This window comes from Ambystoma mexicanum, chromosome 11, assembly GCF_040938575.1.
Source record: "Ambystoma mexicanum isolate Mex_15411 chromosome 11, UKY_AmexF1_1, whole genome shotgun sequence".
Lineage (NCBI taxonomy): Eukaryota > Metazoa > Chordata > Amphibia > Caudata > Ambystomatidae > Ambystoma > Ambystoma mexicanum.
In genome coordinates, this window is record NC_090934.1 from 724,291,848 (window position 1) to 724,314,778 (window position 22,931).

At 44.3% G+C, this 22,931-nt stretch overlaps 1 protein-coding gene across 1 annotated transcript in view; it reads right to left on the reverse strand.

The window, feature by feature from the left end:
• CYB5R2 (cytochrome b5 reductase 2) overlaps positions 1-22,931 on the reverse strand; it is a 208,378-nt gene that overhangs the window by 110,343 nt on the left and 75,104 nt on the right. The window contains exon 2 of the mRNA XM_069623601.1: positions 577-723. Within this exon, the coding sequence (XP_069479702.1) occupies positions 577-723 (147 nt within the window). The remainder of the gene's footprint in view (positions 1-576; positions 724-22,931) is intronic.

Consider the following 22,931-nt stretch of genomic DNA (forward strand, 5'->3'; position numbering starts at 1 on the left):
AGTACTTTACTTAACTAGGGTAGCAGTACTGGCCATAGAGCTTTTCAATAAGGCATGTTATGCATCCTAGTACCAATGTATATACCCAAACCACAGAAGACAGCAGGAAGGACATAGGAAATTACTTTTTTCCAGGAACAAGACACATTCTGGAAAAGGCATTATAAATCTGTCTTGTTATTTATAAACAGGTAACTTATCTGTGATCAGGCAACTTAATTTAAGAATACTCTAGGTCTAGCAACAATCACTGATCTTAATTCTCTGGATTTGTTCCAGACTACATTCTAGCTGCCTCCCCTCACATGCAGGTCTTTGAATCTAAGCAACAGCCTTTAACACTCTCTGCATTGATTATTTAATATGGAAAGGGCAAATAGTCTTGAATCATGAATACAAGATGCATTCTTAGCAAACCAACTATGAACTGTGCTTTCCAAAAGCTGCCGTGTGTTAATGCCGAGTTCATAACATGGTTCAGAGCAGAAAGAGTCAACATTCTGTTTGGAAAGAGGGAAAGACACTACCTGACATACATACATACATACATACATACATACATACATACATACATACCTCTTTGTCAATTAAAGGCAAGGGATATTTGATGTTGGCATCCAGTAACGTGACAGGGGCTTTCCTTAAGCTGGGTCCCACGGCTTTAAAAAATAACAATAAAAGCGATGCTCCAATTACTACCAGGGCAAATACTACAGTGGAATCCTAAAGAAAAAGTAAAAAAACAGGATTGTTATTTTTATATTCACAATCACAACATTTATTACAACATCATCATTATTGTAAATTCTAAAATAAAGCATACATTTAACTAAAGACATTTTCTCAACAATCCTCCACCCCACAAGAACGCTGTGGGTTCTTTTTAGGTCTGCCTAGAGAGAGCTGTAGCTCTCCCACTGACCTGTTGAATAGCACACTTTTATGGGCTCTACTGTTGTGGGACTATGGCTCTTGTGAAGAGTGCTGCTGTGACAGGTACAGGCTGTACGGGGACTACATAATTAAGCTGTGCAATACCTTAGAACATACTTCAGACATGGTTGTTTGATGTATTATCCATTTTGGCGTGGGAGTCCATGATGTATTTACCTCTGTACCATTTGTCATGTCACCATGAGTCGACCTGCATCTCTGGGTGACGGCTGGGTCACTAAGTCACCAGGGCATCATGGCGAAGCCGAAGTGCTCTCTTAACATCACATCCCTCCCCAAAATAATAACAATATTCTGTAGGGACATGGTCCGTTGATGGATCGGACGCTGTCACTAACGCACAAAGATTTTCACTATGAGTTAGGCAGTGGAGTACATTTTTGACTGCAACTATTACTACAACATTTTTGGCAAAAATTGTGTTCTCGCTCCTTTTACAGTACTGCCGGATTCTTTCTTTGGAGCTTAGGTAGGGGTTTTACTTTCAGCATGCTGCTGGCGGGAAAGTGCAGTGCCTCAAGGCAAGGAAAAAACTTCCCACTTGCCCTGGCCCATGTTTCTTCAATGCATGCTGTACATTCATCCTCATTCCACGCACTCATTATATCCTGCAGTTGCATGTTCCTCCATTCTGTAGACAATCTTTTCCTCTTGTGTGGTGACTGCTCTCAGATGTCTAGACAGGAAATAATCAAATTGCCTGCCCGTGGGCAGAATACAAGCAGGAATTCATATTCCTTCAACTGGAGAATCCAGGCTTTCCAATCTGTGGCAGTGGCCAAGTTGCAGAACCTTTAGCAATGGCAGATGTGGCTTCTGGCCTGTGACAATTGTGAGCAGCTGCCATACACTTACAGAAATGCTGACACAACTGGTATTAAAGTTCTACTGGCAAACAAAACTCAAACAACCGCTCCCTGGGGGCCCATTTGGGCAAGTGACTAGGGCATTTTCTATTGCTTATTGTTTGGGAGCCCCATATCCAGGGTTCAGATGCCCGTGCAAGGAGGCAAAGTGGTTTTGTGAAAGAGGCTAGATTTGGAATGAACCTGCCACAATAACTGACCATTCTTAAAAATGATGATACTTTTAACTGGTTTTGGGCTCTCAGAGCAAATTTGATAAGGTCGGCCATGTGCGGATCAGCAGAGATGCCATAACTTTTGAAGACTTATCCGAAGAACTTAAGCTGTTCTAAGTTAAATTTGCATTTAGTCTAGTTCAGGGTGAGCCCGTGCTCCCCCAGGTGCTGCATGACCTGGAGTAAGTGGGAGCAATGGTCTGCAATTGAATGTGCAAATACCAAGATATTATAGATTACATCTGAGATCAGGGCTGGCACTCCTGAAATGGTGCAAGGAAAGACTTCCATGGCGGAGGAAAACTCAGGGGTATCCAATATGCAACAACAAAGTGGTGATGTTTTAAAAATTCTTTGCAATCCAATTTGGAAAAATGTTGTCCATCTTGGATTGCAGCTATAATATATTCTATAATGGACATCGGGGTACATTCGCTTTTGACAGGTTTGTTGGGTACGTGCATGTCTATGCAAATGTGTACCTAATCCAGCTGTTTCTGCTTCCGTGCAACCACAACGGGCAATACCCATGAAATAGGTCGATTGACTTATTCGATAATGTGGTCTTTCTGCAATTCATTTTCCAATTCATTTTCCAACTTGATTCTCAGCTGAATTTTTTTTTTCCTGTGCTTGAGGGACACGTGCTGCACTGGTATGTAGCCACGCGTCCTGACACTTCAGACAGTTGATGCCTTGAAAGGGGAATGTGTACCCCTTAGTGATGTCTTCTAGCTCATCTTCATCCACCACACATGCAAAGTCAATGGGTCCTAAATCACAACTGAGTAATATGGACATGCTGGATGATAGTATGTAAAACCTGAGTGGACCCTGCTGGTGTCTTGTGTAGTTGTACAGAGTGGAACATGACTCGATGGGGATTTGGTGTGCCACCTGCATAGGCATAGGTTCTCATCATTGGCTTTGTGAAAAACGGCAGCAAAGACTGAAGTAGTCCCATTACATTCAAGGATGTCCTGTGTCTTTGATGGCTGCAGTGCACATGCCTGACATTTGACTGTGGCATTTGGGTTGAAAGTGGCAACGCTTCTTGCATTTGCCAATTAAATATGGGTGAGTTGAGGGGGAACAAGCACAGATACAGGTGTTATGGTTTATTTGCAGTAGGTGAGTTATACCTGGTGTGCAGTAAAGGAATGGCTGCATGAAAGCTGCAGTCACATTGCAAATGTTCTGCTTGTTACTCCCACTTTCCAGTTCCTTCTCCTCTACCCTAATATTGTCATTTGTTCTGTTGAAGGGACAATCTCGCAGTTCAATACCTCTGGAGATGTGTTGAACTGTGAGGCTTTTCCTTCAAATTCGGGGGCTGTCTCTGGAAAACCTGCAGGTCCTCACTGGCAGCTGAGGATATAGGGCCTGCCAACATGGAAGAAATTCCATAGAACAGGGTATTTGACCCATGTTCGTTCTCAGCAGAGGGGATCTCGCACTCCTTTTCAAAGGGCTAGCCACCCACCACTTTCATGTGTACTTCTGAAATATTCCTGCTCTCTAACATGACCACTTTTTTTTGCATATAAATGATATAATCATTATTTAAGTAGTCCTTAATTTAGATGATTTGCCCCCTAAACAGCATGTAGGGCTTGCACGAGACCCTTCTTGGTTAAAAGGACAAAGCAACAAAATCCAGCCGGAGCATTCAGTTCCGACTCTAAACCAGAACAGCCAACACTACAAGCACTCAGCAAATTGTGAAAAAAGGAATAGCCAAATGCCACTTTGAAATTAGAAGATTACTCATATAAACCATCCATATTAATTTTACTTTTCAACTGGATGCATGCTATACAAATACTAGCAACTTTGCCAGGCACTGAACATGGAACTCTGACCTGAAGACATTTCTTAATTTTCACCAAACAATGGGCTTGCTTGGCGGAATTGCCCCAGGACTCTCTAGTCTACCACCTATTTTCAACCACACTTGTTGGTCTTATGTTATCCAAAGTTTGCGATTCCATTCAACTCCTCTTTTCACTCGAGCACTGTTTATTCATTAGACTTCTGCTACCGCTTCCCATCCTTGTATCCTTTGTAATAACTTCGATCCACCGCTAGATCCGTACAAGTCAGACCACCTGGGCACATCCTATATACATATATAACCATAATTAAGACTTCCATTTCTTCTGCCTCATATGTTACCCACAGCTGCCACCTCATCTGAACTACATTTTATTTGTGTCCATGATGTTGCAACTGTGTCTATTTGTTAGAGAGAATTCTTATTTCTGTGCTACTTCCCTTCACCCTTAGAGACCTCCAGCTCTTTTGCTGGACATAGGACTTTTTAATTTTAACTCTGGAGTGAGAGACCATTTTCTCACTCTCTCATGTGTTTTCACCTGATTTGGATTGTGTGTTTTCACTGTTTTTGGAGTCTAACAAACTCTGACGAACTCCATAGGCATCTGCTTTTTGTATGATGACACACAGCACCTTCAGTGCAGTGTCACTGAGAAATCCTTTAGATTGCTCTTAAGATTTGGATACTTTTTTTGGGTGAACTACAGTTCCCAAGAATAGTAAAGTGAAATTGACTTTACTTACCTTTTCTCTTTGTAGATCCAGCACACACCATTATATGTGGAGTGCTGGGGATTACTTAGTGGCCCCTTATCCTACCCACTCATGTAACATTTGTATGCTACCCTTACTACTTTAAGTGGCTGGTGGCAGTGGTTTACTTTTTCCTACCATTGTGCTTTTCTAACGCAGGCTGAACCCACAGCTGCAATACAGCACCCATGGGTGACCATTTTGTCAAAATGGCCCATGTCTTCTTTTTTTCCCTTTTTCGATTTGTGAGGTCTTTCTTGGGTTTTACTCTGCGCATTGAGAAAGGTTTGAGCCCGCTGTCTTGCCTTTGGTGGGCTTCAGCCCTGAAGCCTGCCCCCAGAACTCCCCTGTCCTTTGTCTCTAGGAATGCCTGAATGCAAGTCTTTTTAGGACAGCCACCCTTCTGCCTGATTGACCACCTAGGCTGTGCATGAATGGAAGAAACCTGCTTAAAAGGCGAGGGTTTTGGGACTACAGGCAGAGTCGACCACTGGGAGAAACACCTGATGAAGAACCCATGAACAAAGCTTGCTGCAACCTTCTGGACCTTTGAATTTCACGTTGAAGCCCTGCTGCTGTGCTGAACTTCCTTTTCACCTCGACAAAGAAGCTCCGGACGGAACGACTTCTCCCCTTGGGTTAGTGGGACCAACTAACCCCGAGATGAACTCCACTGGACCACCATCCTTGCCTGGCTGTGCTTCTTCGCTGCTCTGAGAGCCCAATGCCAGGGGTCGAGTGTGTGTAGTCGAGTGCAACATCTGTCGCAGAACAAATCCGACCTGAAGCTCCAGGAGACTCCCAAGGACTAGCCCGAAGCAGGACCTCCAGATCCAGAGTCCTCTCACCAGAATGCCGGACCGAGGGAGCAAAGAGAGTCCAACCAGTGTCTGAGATCCACATCGGTGCTGTTTGCCAAGCACTGAAACTGCAAAGTGCTGCTGAACCAAAAAGAGCCCATAGCTGCAGACTACCTCCCAAGTGCTGCCACAGGAGCCCTTCAGACGTCCTCCCTCTTGTCCCCACGACTTAGGCTCAGGAAAAAGGGTCTCCACTGCTGCAGAAAGACATAATCCAGATGGACCACTCTTCTTCAAACCACAGGCACTGTTTAGGATTGGGGTACTTACCTCATTGCCTTTAGCCGTGCTCTTCTCAGTTGGGAATTGCATTGGTTTATCTTTTCGAGTTGATTTCAACTCTCTTCTCACAGGCTTAACAGCCTGTGACCCTATAAGTGATTTTAAACAAACTCTCTAACTTTGTGCAAGACTTTGATTGAAGAAGTGCCTCACATCCATAGATTGTGCCCCAAATGACTGTCGCTGTCCTGGCTCCCTGAAGACTCTTCTAGTCAATTGACTTTGATATTGTGTGTCCCTCATAGGTGGTAACTTGTTTTAGACTGTTACTGCTGGGAAAGGCTTATCTAGATTTCATTGGAAGATTTAGTTGTCATCACGTGTACTGAGAAACTGTCTAATCTTTTTCCTTCCCAAACCTTTCCTTTCTACAAAGCTCAGAATCTACAAGTGTGATATATAAATGCCATTACTGTCCCTGTGATTGAAGTCACCTCAGGGTGTAGGAATTGTATAAGAAGCATATCCAACTATTATTCACTAACTTGTTTTGATCCTGGAAAGTAATTTTAAAATATATTTGCAGAGTTACAACGAATTGCCTTTTTAAAGAATGCTTATTTAAAAATTGATGTTAATTAAATAACTATTTATAACTGAAACCTTGAGTGCAAGTGTTACTTGGCTACTTGTATTGGCGGATTTCATTTGTACAGCTCTACAGCTCACATTTACCCCTCTTGAGTCACACTACCAACTTGTGTAGTACAGACCTATACCAAAGGGTGGGTTACCTAATACCAAGCAGATAAGTGTTGTGTAGTCTCACACAGTGTGACTGCACCAATTCTTACCTAACACTATTATTGTACTCTAACTTTATTCCCCTTCTGCCAATGGAATGCCAGTAGGTTTTATTGCCTATTTTATTTGAAGTTTGTTAATGCGCTAAATTGGAGAACAGGCAGCTTCAGAGCGTGGGGAGGGGCAGACAGGGGGAGGAAACAAGAGTACAACAAGGAATCAGCATTAGTCCTCAAAGCACTTATTCATAATGATTCAATAAAATCAGTTCCTGTATACAGGATCATAGAGAAACCAAACAAAACATATGGCCTAATTCATGAAACGTTTTCCAATGGGGTTTTGTCATTATAAAACGATTTTGTGAATTAGGCCCATATAGTGTGAGGTCAGCCAAATATACAACAGCACCATAACAGGTTCATGGGTGGCTCCCAAACACCTGTTTAAACGACCAGTCCTTGGTTAATCTCTAGAACGTTCTGTGGTTGAATTACACTCTGATCTCACTTGGCATCTTATGCGAATATGTGGACCCTACTCCGGCAAGGGTATGACCTCCATGGCAGTCCCTTTTTCAAAATAGGAGCACAGATTAGGTTGCGGTTTGCAGATCTCAGGTTACTCCTGGGTAGTGTGACGAAGTCCACTGCCTATGATTGGGGGATCATGGATGTAGGCGACACAGAGACCAGATGCTGCCATTCAGTGTGATGACAGGACTGGAGCAGGATGGGCCTGGAGGAGGGAGGTACATGAGGCATGGCCACGACCATCCCCCCGCTTGCCCCGGATCTAAGGCAGGAGACTGCCACAGCTGTTACACTTCCCACTCCCTGCCCCTTTAAGAAATCCTTATATGTCGGAATTAAGTCACTGCTCTGTTAAGGCTCTGAATGATGACTCCACTGCATGATTGTGGAAATCAAGAAACATAGCATTAGTGTTGGGTATCGTATTGCAAGAAGGTTTAAGCTATCTTTAGAGAATAGATTGAACAAGGTCAATGGCTATTTCAGAAAAGCAATTGGGGAATTGTGGTTAAATAGACTGAGCCAAGCACATCTTGAATGTGTGAAGTTGAACACTTTGAATCCCATGGAAAAATTAAGACTCTGATGTGTGAAAATAAACACTTTGTATTCTATTATTTGTAACATTTGAACTTTATTACAACCAAATACTAAGAACCAGAAACAGAAATAATAAAAAATACGAGTTTTAACACCCTTCAGGACTTCTAATAATTCTTGAAATTGTAATATTATAACCTAGAACTGAATTTACCCAAGCGCAGCAGCAAGACCCTTTCAATAGAACAATGTTTTCCTGATATTGGGCAGTCACAATATTTAGGGTTATCTCCTAGCGATGGCACCCTCACAAACATTCAAAATGATTTGCCGTTTGGTTTGACCTATGTCTGCGTTACAAAGATGAAAAGGCAAGGTAAGAAATATCCTGTGGGATCCCTACAAGTTAGATCGCTGTGAGTGGACTGGAGCCTTCACCCCCATCTTCACGTTAGTGGATTATTCATGTGGATAACCATCAATCCACCTCAGAGCCGTTCCCTACATTCCAGTGCTGCTGCTTAAAACAGTCTAGTAATAAGATCCGACTGACTGTGTAAAAAGCTGGTGGGAAATTCAGTAAGATAACTAGCACTGCTGCGTTTTGGGCCAAAGCATCAAGGGCGTTCTATCTCACATCCAGAAGGCCACTCTCAATAATTGAATGGGGTCACAATAATGACTGGTTGGAGTGCAGGAGTTTATTATATTCACCAAAGTAAAGTAGTTGGTTGAAAGTAATTTTTTCCAGTATGTCTCCCCAAAATGGTATATTTTGGACGAAATTAGCAGCTACTGTGGGATCAGTTAGGTTTCTTTAGCATAGGGTGATCCAATGTTGTCTTGAGGGCTTGAGGGATCAACCCACGATTTGAGGAAGCTTAGAATAGGGCTGCAATGGATCGGTGTGGCAATTGGCTCTTTAATGCAATAACCTCAGAGGAGGTAACTCTACAGATCTCTGTATAAGCTTCACTTTAAAAGGGGGACAATGGGACCTTGTTTTTTGATGAAGCGTGTTTTGGGTTTCTATAGCTTTCTGTGACAAACTCATGAGATGGGTGTGGGTGGGTATTAGTCTGCTGAGGATTACTAATTACTGGGTAGATTTTAAACACTTCAGTTTTTTTGTTTTTTTTTTATTTATTTTTTAGTTTATTTTGGTTTTTTCAAACCTTTAAAACAGAAAATCAACGACCAAAAATCATAAAACAACATCAAAGATTACATGTTTTTGCGTCCACGTCCATAGATGAAACACATTTTCCGTCGGCAGGGCGCACTTCTAAACCTCCCCCTCAATTAGAGGGCAGGCTTTGCGTCCAAACGGTCTTTTATGGCGCGAAGAAAGGAAACCAAAGCATATAACATAGATCTATTTGACCCGTCAAACATGGCTCTCCACCAATCTTCCCGAGATACAAGCTGGAGTCTCTCTGTTACTGGACCAAAGAAGATATTTCTTTCTTGTTCTAGCCCAGAGCACGTCATTGTCAGATGCTTGAGATTTTCATTTGCAGATTTACAGAATCGACACACTAGATCGGAATCGTTTGACTCAGACCAAAAGCATAATCGCTCCTTGGTAGGCAGAACATTGAGCCTAAAATGTAAGTATATGGTTCTAGACCACTAGTCTGGAAAACAGGTGAAGTATTCTGGAAGGCGGCCATGAGCTCTCGCCTCTCCGGGAGCTTCTTTCATTGTGCGTGATTCCGATCTTAGTTTACAAGTGTTAATCCAGTCGGTTCTCCACAACTTCAATTTCGTAGAGTCAGGATTCTCAAGCAAGATTTGTGTCGTGATGTCATATGTGTCAAGAACCTCACGACACAGCTCATTCCATTGATACAAGATTGTTTGGGTTTCTTCGGAATCTGGATTGTGAAGTATTGCAATTTGTGGTGGTGGGTTCATTTGTATTGTTTTCCTGAAAAGACTTAAGAGATTACAGGCAACTCTTGCTTGAATTGAGATGTACCCGAGTTCATATCTTACACATGCTGTGGAAGTCCCCTTAGGGAGGTGAAGAACTTTGGACCAAAAGATGTTTTCAAGCGAGCTCCACACCTCATGCCCACAGCCAAATGCATTTTCTCCACCGTATATCAGTGATGGAACCACCTTTTGTTGGAAAAAGGTTACCGTAGGTTTTAGGGAGAATTTGCCAAATTGTTTGTTAATCAGCGACTCCTGGCATGCCAACTGCCAGCATTTGCTCTTCACTGTCTCTACCCAAGGTGCGTCATTTCCACTAGCACTGATTCTCATCCCCAGATAGGTGGTGTTCTTCACAATCCTGATAGGTTCTTTCGCCAGGAACCAGTTGAATTTCTTCTTGTTTCCTTTGGTACCTTGCAGTTTTTCAAAGACAATAATTTCACATTTCCCCTTAATGATGTTAAGACCATTCTCTGTTAGATACGTCTCGACAACGCTAAGTTTACGTTGGAGTCCTATTGGTGTTAAGTCCAACAGAATAATGTCGTCTGCATAGACCAGGTAATCAATGTGAGTACCATGGATTTTCGGTGGAAACGTGATCAGATCTTTGAAAATGTCTTTGATATCTGATATGAACAGATTGAAGATGCTTGCTGCTAGGGGACAACCTTGTTTAACTCCTGTGAATGTGTCAATAGGGGCCGATAGATTGCCCTTGAGGTCTAGTCTGATCCTGATAGAGGTGTTTGTGTGGAGTTCATGAATGGCAGCCAACAGGCTAGATGGACAGTTCCACTTGCTCAGTTTCTCCCATAGTAGATCTCTATTTATGCTGTCAAAAGCTTGAGATAAATCAATTATTGCTAAATAGATCTTAGAGTTTGACCGGTGCACTTCCATCTTCAGTAAGTTTAAGAGTAGGAGATTAACGCAGCATCCCACACGCTTGACAAATCCTGTCTGTCTCGAGTCCACACGACTGATTTAGTAGACCACTCCACGAGTTGTTGTTGGAGAAGGGCGGCATACACTTTCCCCAACACGTCAAGCAGTGCGATAGGTCTATAATTCTTTGGGTTTCTGCGGTCTCCTTTTTTGAAAATCGGTATGATCACTGCCGTTTTCCATGATTTTGGAGTCTTACAACACTTGGTAATTCTGTTGAACAAAGTCTCACAAAAAACTGACCATTCTTCCGGGTGACGTCTGATAGAAAAATTCGTCAACCCGTCCAGTCCAGGTGCTCTAGAATCATGCACGTTCTTAATGATTTGTAAGATATCTTCATAGTCAAAGGTGAGTTCCCAGTGTGTTAGTTTTGGGGATTTCCATTCTTTGATACCTTTATCTTTGCGAAAGAGATCAGAGTAGAAGGAAATCCACTCTGTCTCTAGGACCAAGTTTGCCTGCAAGGCGTGTTGTGGAGCAAGATTGTCATTTATAAGTCTCCAATAGTCGGCTGGATTAGAACTCGCCATTTTCAGTAGCATAAGCTCTGCATCATTTTGTAGCATGATGGCCTTGTGAGATTTTAGCCAGTTCTTATAGGTGTTTGAGTTTGCGAGATTCCTCGCTGGTGTTTGTAGATAGGGATTTTCGCATCTTTCTCAGTTGCCAACGCAGAAGTCTTTTTCGTTGAGAAAACTCGAGATCAAATTTATGCTTGCAGGTAAAGTCAGTATTGCTTGAGTTTTTCTTCTGTTATAGATACTGAGTCAGAAGGTGTTCGTATTCCAGAATTCCTGAAGTCTGATAATTTGCCGAGATGAGGGATACTTCGACAGTGTCGAGGTGTAGACGGATGCGATCAGCACCTGTTCTGACTGCATAAGCCCAGCGCTCCTGATTTGGTCGGATATATGTAGAGAATTGAAGAATCACCATGTCGTGATCGCTGTGAGACATTTTTGTAACTACAAGACCATTGGTTCTCATGTGAATGTTTCCAGATACCAAGATGTAGTCAAGTGTTGAATTTAGGTCTCCTCTTCTCCATGTCGGAGCCACCGGGATATCCCCTGGTGTTTGACCATTGAGCATCGTTAACTCTCGTAAATCCATTTCCGCACACCACTGCGTTGTCAATTGTTCTTCAAGTTTGTTGACTCTCTTCTTGGTGCCAATTAAGTTTAGGTGACTGATACAGTCAATGTTGAGGTCACCACAAATGATCAGGTCATTTGAGTGGCCCGTTTCCATGATGTCATCGATGACAGTTGTTACTTCGTCAATGAAGCGAGATGCACCAGCTGCCCCATGGTTCCAATAAAGGTTGACAATGTGGAGTTTACATTCTTGGACGTGTGCTACTCCTACAGAACTGACTGTGACCACCTGGATGAAAGGAGAGATGTTAATGCAGTTCGTAATCCTAAAACCTGAAGCTAACCTTGCTGCCACCAGAAGACCGGCCATTGGTCTTCCCTTGGTTTGCTTAATGGCTGGGTTATGAGCTGTTTCAAACCCCTCTAAAATTGGTTTATCACACAGCCACGTCTCCTGTAGGCATATAAGATCTAGATCAGAGGTCCATGCGGTGTTGAACAAATGATTATGGCCCCTGGTGTTCCATGATCCCAATTTGCAGTTTATGGTTAGATTATAGGCCTGGCGTTAATTCGACTGTTGTGTGTTTAGCGTTCCGGCAACCAAAGACCAGTCGTTTTCTTTCGCTGCCTTTGTCACGCATTCTTTGTCAGAGTCCTCATTAAGCATGGCACAATCCACTCCATGAATTGTTATCTTTATAGAGTCATTTCGTGATGTCTCAGGCAGTGTTTTTAGGTCAACACTAACATGGCATAGGGGAGTAGCAGTAGATGACGGTGTCACAATTTCAGTCAACGCCGACCTTTGCAGGTGTGTAGATTCTTCGTTATCCACTTTGTCAAGCACGTTTTCTGTTGGTCTAGCTGCACGGGGGATTGGTGCTAAAGAGGTGTCGAATCCCAGCGACACTTCAGTTTTAGTTTAGGAATGAAGCTTTCTATTCAATTGGCATGCTGCAAGTTCTTTTCCTAATCATTCAGTGCCATTAATCTATGTTATTCAATGATTTACGTTATTTCAGCTCAAGATTTCTGGCACTCTTTTTCAGAATAACCGGTTTCATAGCAAAGCATTTGTTTTCTCTTATCACAGTTTTGAGATTTTTGATAATTGCCCAGCAAAAACTTGAAGGTCCTTACTAACCACCTGTGTGTGCAAAACCTCAAGTTTAAAATTGTCCTCAACTTATTGGCTGGTCAGGTTTTTTTATTAGAATTAATAATTTCTAACCTATGCACCATGCACCTGTTATTTAAGTTAAGTAATCATACATACTCAATTTAAGTTTGAAAACAATAAAACAATAATTTTAATAAGTTTGCCTGGGACCTATAATTAATACACGAATGCGGAGGTTTGTTAGGGAGTAGGCTAGGGTTCCAAATATTCTTTTGATCTGTCCACGATGGTCGATTACGTGTGGTGCTACCCATGGGGAAACTGAAGGTCTAAATGATATCTAAAGTGTGTCGACTAATATGCGTGGATTTGGACACCCCGCGATTGAAGCCCAGGTTTTCCATAGTCTGATTAAAGGCCTCTTAGCAGACTTTTGCTCTGGGCAGTCAACCCAAATATTCACTTGGCCAGTTTCTAGGATTCACTTAGTGCATGCTTTTGTAATGACTAGCCTCCCGGCAGACTCTGCCAGACACAGTGCATTGTGTCCCGGATGCCTTCTAGCCTGTGCGTTACATGAGGGAGGAGCTGGAAATCCTTCAAGGTATCCCGAGCGTCTCACTCTCCCGTTATTTTTGAGGGAGAAAGTAGCAGAAATTTGGGAAGGCGAGTGATAAACCAGTCAGTGTGCGTCTTTTGAAGTAAGTGGAGGAGAAATTCCATCAAGTGACACCTGGGTGCAGGAGCCAGAGGAGCAGGAAATCCCTAAGGATATGCTATTGGAGGCTCATGCGTGTAAGGTTTTTTTGGGCTTAGATATCAGAGCTTTAGGGAGACGGGTGGAGCACCAGTCAGTGAGTGAATGGCAAATTTGGAACAGCATGTCAGCACCCAAATGAGCCAGGGGCAGTGGTAGAAGTGCTGCTTGTGGTCTTTGCGCTTCTGCTGCAGCACTTGAACTGTGCACTGGGGATAAACATCTACCAAATCTCGCCACTTGCATACAGTGTTGGAAAACAGTGTGCCGATAAAAAGGCAGGGAGCAACTTGGGTACATGCTGTCTCATATGGTGCTACACCATGCACAGACTTTGGAAGACATCAAATGATTTAAAATGCTTACCTCGCCATACCAACAGGCAAGCAGCATAGCACCATCAATCTGCACAATTTCCCAAGAAAATGATGCAGCTGTGTCCCTGCTTGGGACATCAAACACTATCCCCCCCACCAACGTGATTCATAGAAGTGATCCCCACTGTATCAGGCCAGCCTTGTACAATCATTTGAGCTGGGACTAAAATATCAAATCATGTCAGACAGTGCCTGCTCAATGCTAACCTGGCTATATTGTTGGCAATAAACCGCTTGGCCTACTTTTTGTGGAAAACCCTGGATTCTGGCGATCTATGGGAAAAGACGATCACTTGTAGGAAGTTCTTGGCTGCTGACATGTTTTTCTTCTTGCAGGGCAATATCGGAATTCTACAACACAAGATGATATTCCAACTGTCTGTGGGCCAATTCCACTTCACTTCACCATTGACATGTGGAACAGTGGTCAGTGCATGGACTACATGGACATCACAGTGGACTAGGTGACATCTCCTTACTCTACCAATCAAGAGGGGTCCTGGAGCAATGTCAGGTGGCAGCAGGTGCATGCAAGTCAGCATCAGTCAACAGTGTGCATGCAAGGCAGAAGCCACACTGGAGTTGACGACTTGAAGAAGGTGGAGGCACAGTGGCTAAGCCGTTGCTAATTGCATTTGGGCTTTGCTGCTGCAAACAATGGATCAAATGTCATTGCTGCCTTACAAATAGTCAAGTCAAGACAGCGCATGTCCCCTGCTTTGTGACTGTCCTTCATCTCCTGGTCACACGCTTGATCAGCAATTGTCAACCTGTAAAAGATCAGCTCACATTTCAGCAGGGCTTATCGTGCCAAAAATGTACCGCGATGTGCCACAAGTTGCCACTGCACACAACCTGAAGACCTCAGCGGCCACTCAGTGGAACTCGCTAGATGATCAGGGCATTACCAGTTCTAGGTGGGGCATTTTGGCAGCATCTCAGTGGTAACCGCCGCCTAATATCTGCTCTGCGCTATGAGATTTCAAAGAGGCCACCAAGTGGATTAGCCACCACAATGAATCCCCTAACTCTGGTGAACCTGTCTGAGCTCAACCAGACCAACAGAGTAAGGCCTGTTCTTTCACAGACGATACAGATGTGGTGCAGCTGGCGACAGCTCAGCTTTCAAATTTGCCTGGTGATTCACAGCTAATTGGATTCAAAGATAACACTGAGTACCTGCTTGCTTCCTCTATGAGCCCACATTTCAAGTTAAAAGTGGATGTAGTTATCCACATGTATCGGGGGAGGAGGTGGACTCGCAGAAAAAATTACAAGGAGAAGGCACTGTGCAACAGTGTGAGGATTCTTTGCTGCAGCACTTGCAACTTTTATTGGAGAAAAGAAAGCAGGCAGCGGTTAGAACAACTGGGCCATATGCTGCCAACTATTTCGGGAATGTCCAGCTCTAGATTGACTGTATCAATGAGCAGTATATCGCGGACACCTGTTAAGTGTTTCGTGAGCAGTGCAGGTGCAGCCTGCGGAGAGAAGAGGCTGTGGGACACCCGTCTCAGTGACTCAAGCATTTGGAATACAGAAAAGTAATCAACAGGAATTGACAGAAGCACACATGCTTGATGCTCTTCTAGTGGACAGTTCACTACCAGTGGGAAGGGATGATGACCCAATACAGTAATGATGCAACAAGCGAGCCATCTAACTAGTGCAGGTGTGCGAGCAGCTGTTGAATCACTAAGATGCCCCCCGGCACCGAAAAGCGGAGCAGGGTTGTTTCGTGGTGCATTTGATAGCTCTAGTAATGGCAGAGAGTCCCCGATTAGTTGCCGATTTACACAAACATGCCGTTGCTTCGTGTGCCAGTAACGGTTGTGAACCCTGCTATTGTTTCTCATGATCACAGGCACCACTATTCAACAGTGATTGGGTTCTCCCACAGAGCTTTGCCACCTCTTAAAGATCTTGGGCTCTCTCAGGCCTGTGCTGGGAGCAGTTGCTGGTGCCTTTACCGCTGGAACCAATTGGGTAGGTGAAGAGGTTTTACATGGCTTCTTCGCACAGTGTGCCCGATGGCACTGTGCTTCACCCTGACCCTCGAACGCACTAGCACCCCCATCTTCGCCAACAGCAAATGTGGTTTCACACGGCTGTTGTCTCCCGGGTGCCGAATTGCATCTCTGTCTTGATTCCATAGAGAACACCCCACCCTCCTTCCTCTTGGTGATGTTCCTCGGTGGCAAATCAAAAGTACTAAGGGGTAGAGGTCTTTGCTCCCTTGTACTCATGTGCCTTCACTGCCCCTTCTCAATGGCAGGAACAGGGTGAGGCTCCTCTTCCCCCATCATCTCCTTGCCTCCCTCCTTTTCCTTCTCGCGAGCAGGTAAGTCTACCACCTCCTGCAGCACCACCATTGGCTGATTTTGCTCCTGAGGTGCCTCCTTGGGGACCTTCAGCTTCTTTGCACCATTGCCTTGCTGGGTGGAGACGGCTTTCTCCTCAGCAAATCAGACAGGAGCCATGCACCATACTTCGCCTCCAGGGTGCTTGCTATGCTTGCTGCACCTGGCCTATACTGGCCTACCCTCCCACTTGAGGAGCACTCGTTTGGTCTCCCCCTCCAACTGCATGCCCTCCTGCTCCTCTACAGGTCTGGCCTACATGGGGGCATCACAAGAGATTCTGCCTCCCCTGCCACCATGTGACCCTCCGCCGCAGGCCCCGTTTTCCTTGTCTCTGTGCTGCTTCCACCTCTTAGGGCTCTGCCTCCTGTCCAACTCCTTCTCTTGAGGCCACTTCACTGTCTCCATAGCTTCCTCTGCTGACTCGTGACTCGGAAGGCTGGTGAAGGTCCATGACACGATCCCATGAACCAGCAGCAAAGCAAAGCATCAAGTTCCCCCTTCTCATCAATCATGCAGGAATCCTTGTCCTTAAGCGACGAGGAACACAGCACCTCCTCCTTGCCTTCCACCTTCTTCCTCTCCCAGCATTATCTGCATGCCATTTCCCTCTACAAAGAACAGGGAGAACCAAAATCACCCCCAGAACAAATGACACCGCAAGACAAAGTCGCCCTATACTTCACAGCACTACACTGTGACATACCAACACAGCAGGAAGTGGGGGCACAAGATCACAACAACAACAACAAAAGTCAGGGGAAACCTGGAAAGGGTAAAAAAAAACATTTTTTGTGAGTTTTCTGGGGATCGGATCGGGGACACGAAAGGTTAATTGCAGTTTTGAGTTTAGTTATGGGAAGCACAAGGGAAAAAGGGCTAGAGGGAAGGGCAAAGTATTTTTTCTTTTTTTACAACACACTGAAAAAAATACCAAAATAAAAAGCCACATAATTTGACCGCAAATGACCCTGAGAACAAACTACACAAAAAGAAAAACCTAAATACGAAATCTAAAACTGCTCAAACTCTGCACTGAACACATCCAAAATACTCCCCCAAGCCTCCAATCGTGAGCAGGCTGTGCGTATGCCTTCCACAAAGGAGCATGAAGATAGCTCGGCCTTCCATAGACCCTCAAACATATTTTAAGAGATTCTATGCTCTTGTTGGCTGATAGACGTCCCTCAATCGGCCATTATGAAATTCTAGAGCTAATAAGCCCGAGATTGACCAGAGAACCAAGGCCTTCGATATACAACAAATTATCACGAGAGAACCAGAAACTCGTTGCGAGTTGATGCCGGTCAAGTGGCACAGCGAGTAGAGCGAATCCCGGCGGGGCCAAACTCAGCCTTTCATCCTTCCGAGGTCGATAAATGAGCACCACACACCGTGGGTAATAATAAGCAGCGCTCAGATACCTCAGGGTTCGTAGCGCTATATAAATGCCAAATTATTATTATTATTATCCTGGCATTCAACCACCCCAGGAACGTGCTATACAATTGTGGTATAAGATACACTTCTCCAAAAAGATTTGAGTGAGCCATGGACGCTTTTTAAAAAGTTCGACTAGGCCTAGTAGCTTATCGTACACGCTATGCATTCCTAATGTGTTAATTCATTGTTTTTATTTGCATCTTCCAATAATTGTATTCCCTGCTTAAGGTCTAAACATCTGTTCCTCCCATCAGATTTTATACTCCATTTCCTCAAAACAGTACTATTGCTGTATGTGTGTCTCCGCTATCCTGTAATCCTTTCCAATTGAGATCCAGAATGCTCCTCCCATTTGCACCAGTCTAGTTCTTTTCTTATTCCAGTCTATAGGTAGTGTTACTTCTCATGTATGTGATTCATTTACTATCTAACAAAGAATACTGTAGGTAGACCAGCCCTCATAGAACCTCAAGAGAACAACTTAAGTCTGTATAATTCCCTTCCCCTTCCAGCCTGCGACTTCAGGAGAAGCACGGCCGAATTCAGATCGACATCCTTGGATCCAGCCAAGCAACTGCTTCAGGGTAAGGTGCTCAGAGTATGCCTCTATCCCTGATCCCATATGCTGCACCATGGAGCCAGTTCTGACTCACCCATAATATTTTAAATCTTCTTCACTGCCGTTGGAATCCATGTGCAGGAGCACCTAAGATGGCCGCCGCCATCTAGTTGTTTGTTGCCTAGCAACCGGACAGAACGAGAGGCCGACCTGATTGGCTTATTCAATCTTTATTTTGCCCCAGGAGGAACCGGAAGGCGAGAGCCGGCCCTCCTCTCACAAGGCCTTTGCCTGTCGGTGCCGTCACCAGTCCGCACCTTTGTTGGCACCAGGGAAGAGGGTGTTACTTCTCATGTATGTGATTCATTTACTATCTAACAAAGAATACTGTAGGTAGACCAGCCCTCATAGAACCTCAAGAGAACAACTTAAGTCTGTATAATCCCCTTCCCCTTCCTTCTGCCTCTATCCCTGATCCCATATGCTGCACCATGGAGCTAGTTCCGACTCGCCCGTAATATTTTAAATCTTCTGCTTCACTGCCGTTGGAATCCACATGCAGGATCACCTAAAATGGCCACTGCCGTCTAGTTGTTTGTCTGTTGCCTAGCAACCAGACAGAAAGAGAAGCCGACCTGATTGGCTTATTCAATCTTTGTTTTGCCCCAGGAGGAAACGGAAGGCGAGAGCCGACCCTCCTCTCACAAGGCCCGCCTCAAAAGGCCCTTGCCTGTCAGCGCCTGTCCGAGCCGAAACGGCCATAGGGCGCACAACGTTAGACGCCTGGGACCACAAAAATGCCCTCCAAAAAGTCATTGATGAAACTCCATTCACTTCGCTATCACTCAGGGTAAGCTTGTCCCCCTGAACTCATGCTATTATTGTTGCATGCTTCAACGCCCATTTCTAACAAAATAGCTCTGCTGCGTTCACTATTGCAAATCTGCCGTTCATAAGCACGAACTCGCCGATTTTGAGAACTTCACATTTTCGCCCTGCATTATGTACGTGAACCTATGCTACTCGCGGCCTGCACGAGTACTCTTTACCTCTTTACCCCAATTGGAATACGCTACGGCATTGTGTGTTGCGACACTTCTGCTCAGCCCTTGTCGCTCGTGTTGCTACATGTATGCTCGACGGCCGCCAGTTTCTAGGCAAACCAACCTCTGATTCTGAATACTATCTTACTACTGTCCGGAAAACTGAACCTAGCCTACTCCACTGACTGATTACTTACACGTGCATTATAGGCCATGTCCTACTCATATTAACAAACCTACTCGTGTTCATACATCCGAACCTCACCACATGACCACGATACTCCTGTGCCCATTGCAGATTCTATGTCAACCTCAGTTGGCTTATACCACTGAATGTAACTTTGCAGAAGCCTCATTATCGTGAACTAGCCTATTTGATCGGAATGCAACTGTGCCTTGTTAACTAGAACTAGCTCACTTGTTGAAATGCAACTGTGCCTTGCTGATGAGAACTAGTTAACTTGTTGAAATGCAACTGCGCCTTGCTGATGCGAACTAGCTCACTTGTTGAAATGCAACTGTGCCTTGCTGAGGAGAACTAGCTCACTTGTTTGAAATACAACTGTGCCTTGTTGATGCGAACGGGCTCAACTCACTGAAATGTAACTGTGTCCTACTAATGTATGGTTGATTGCACTTTGATCTGACTCTCTGCTCACTTGAGTCGCTCAACTGCATCTGATATAGCCTACTGCTCATTCTATACTACTTAACTGCATTTCTCACTAATTCACTAGCCCACTGCATTCACTGCCCATTGAACTAGCCTACTGCCTATTGCATGTTGTTTGGAGAACCCAACTATTTTGAAATTTCCATACACAAACATTCACACCAACAACCAATGCCTTCACACTGTCAGTATACTAACTATAACTAGTCTGCTAGTGTATGACTGGCCCCTCCTAACACTAGCCAGCCTATCAACTCGACTATAACAAACTCACTCGCAAGTAACCCTTGCACCTTAAATTATAGGAATTCCAGACTCTGCTCCAGACTAACCAAACTTCACGAACCCCTCACACGATCATTACCTTCGATAAACAAGAAAATGAACCTCCATACCTCAGAGAAGAACAACAATGCCTACCTTGTCACCTTCCCGCCTCACCCGCTTGACACCACCAAGCACTACATCACGCATAAACCTAAGTTAGCTAACTCACTCCTAGCTACTCCTACTCTCCCCTCAGCTACCATGGATGCCTATCCCCTCAAAGGAGCCCTTATAAACGCTAGGTCCCTGGTTGCCCATGCAACAGACATCTCTGATTTAATACAGACAGATAACCTAGACTTCCTGGCCATATCTGAATCATGGCTACATGATGCGGCAGGACCACTGCTCTCGCTAGCTGTCCCTGACGGATACACAATAGCCAGGCAGGACAGAGATAAAACACGAGGTGGAGGTATTGCCATCATATCCAAAACAAGCCTTGCTCTGAGACTTGCTCCCTCACAAACCTTGCAATCTTGCGAAGCCCTCACCATTAAACTCCCTCTAATTAATTCTCAGACCCTCACTATCCACCTTATCTATAGACCACCCGGACCACTTGGAACATTTTAGGAGGACCTCTACACTCTACTTTCCAACAACCTTAAAACTACCACTCAACTATAAGGACTAGGTGACTTCCACTTAGGATTTAATGACCCACAAAATAAGCACGCCCTAACTACAGCCAATATTCTGTCCGAACTTGGACTCACCCAAAAAATCAACAAACCTACTCATAACAAAGGGAGAACCCTTAATAGGGTGGCCGACTATAAGTGCACGGCTAACATCACCTCCATCTCCACACAACTGGGGACAGACCATTTCCTTGTGTCTTTCACATTATCTACTACCAAACCACTCCTACTAGCCACACCAGTCACCCCACCTTGTCTAACAAGGAATGAAAAGAATATTACAGTGGACAAAGTGATCCCTGCTATTCTCCCAACCCTCAACTCACTGACGGACAACCTAGATCCTGGCACATTGGTTAACAAATACAATAAAATTATGTTAACTACACTTGACAAAATTGGTCCACTTAAACTCAGGCCTAGTAAACCCAAACTTCACCTAAACAAGTGGTTCACCCCACAGTTAAGGGACCTACGACTCCTAAAGAGGAGTTGCGAAACTACTTGGAGAAAAATCCCCTCAGATGCTAACAAGTCCAAACTAGCCAACATTTCTTCCCAATACAAAAAGGAAATGTGCCTTTCTAAACTAAATTCCTACAACGAACAGATCTTTAATGCTAATTCTAGTATGAAGGATTTATTCACCATACTAAAAGAGTTCGAGTCTCCTATTTCCACACCCGATATCTGTAATAAAAACCAAACATGGTGCACAGATATTCAACAGGTACTCTCTAATAAAGTCACCAACCTACAAAACAAAATAGCCATTAAAAAGCCTCCCTTAATCTGCCACCCCAACCAAATATCCCAAAACTGCCCCCTATTGAAATACCATCTGACTGTCCCGCCAGATTCCATTTCACTAAAACATCCATACTCGAGGTAGAAAAAGTCACCCTTTCACTCAAGCCCTCCAACTGCCAGAGTGACCTATGCCCAGCATGTATTATAAAAGATGCTGCAAGAGATCTTGCCCCTTTTACATCCAAACTTATCAACTCCTCCTTCTCATCTGGCACCATCCCTACTAACCTGAAGCAATCTGGGTGCTCCCATTGTTGAAAAAACAAACACTGGACCCACTAATTCCCACTAATTACCGTCCTATCACGACGGTACCCTTTCTGCTTAAAATACTTGATAAGGTTGCCTACACTCAGATCCAAAAATATCTGGAACTCCATAAACTCTTGGGAGCAAGAAAATCAGGCTTCCACCCCTACACGGGACAGAAACCGCCCTCATCGACTTGAAAACCCAGGTCGATGAACTAAGAGACAAAGGCAAAACAGCTCTCCTTCTACTACTTGACCTTTCGGCCACATTCAACCTAGTGGACCACAAGGTCTTATGCGGCCACTTGGACTCTGCGGCCCACTTCTCCACAGAGGCCATTACCTGGATAGAATCATTCCTGAGCGATAGAACCATGAGAGTCTTCTCCACCTCAGCAGCAGCCAATCTGATTCCTATCACTTGCGGTGTACCTCAGGGCTCATTTGTCGCCCCTACTTTATACAACATATTTACCAAGCCCCTGTTCGATGATCTGGACCTTCTGGGTATCACCTACACGAACTATGCAGAGATACTCAGATTCTCCTCCCACTTTCCGGGGATTACAAGGATTTGCTGTTGGTAAATAGAGTGTATCTCATCATCCAGGCATGGATGGCCACCCACGGTCCATGCCTGAATGATGACAAGACAGAGCTTATCATCCTGGGCACCCAAATCAACCTTAAGATATTAGGCCAAGAGTATTCTTCCTTCGCCATTGACGGAAACACCATCAAGATGGCTAAGGATGTAAAAACCCTTGGCTTTTACCTGGATTCCAACCTCTCCTTTGACAAACAAGTAAAATCAATAGCCTCTGCCACTGCCTATACTTGTAAGCTCATTAGGACTGGCATACCCATTCTGACTAATGACAATTGTATGATTCTGGCCAGAGCTTTAATACTCTCCAGGCTAGATTACTGCAATGCCCTCTACATCGGTGCTAATAAATCTATAATCCAGAGGATACAAATCCTCCAAAACA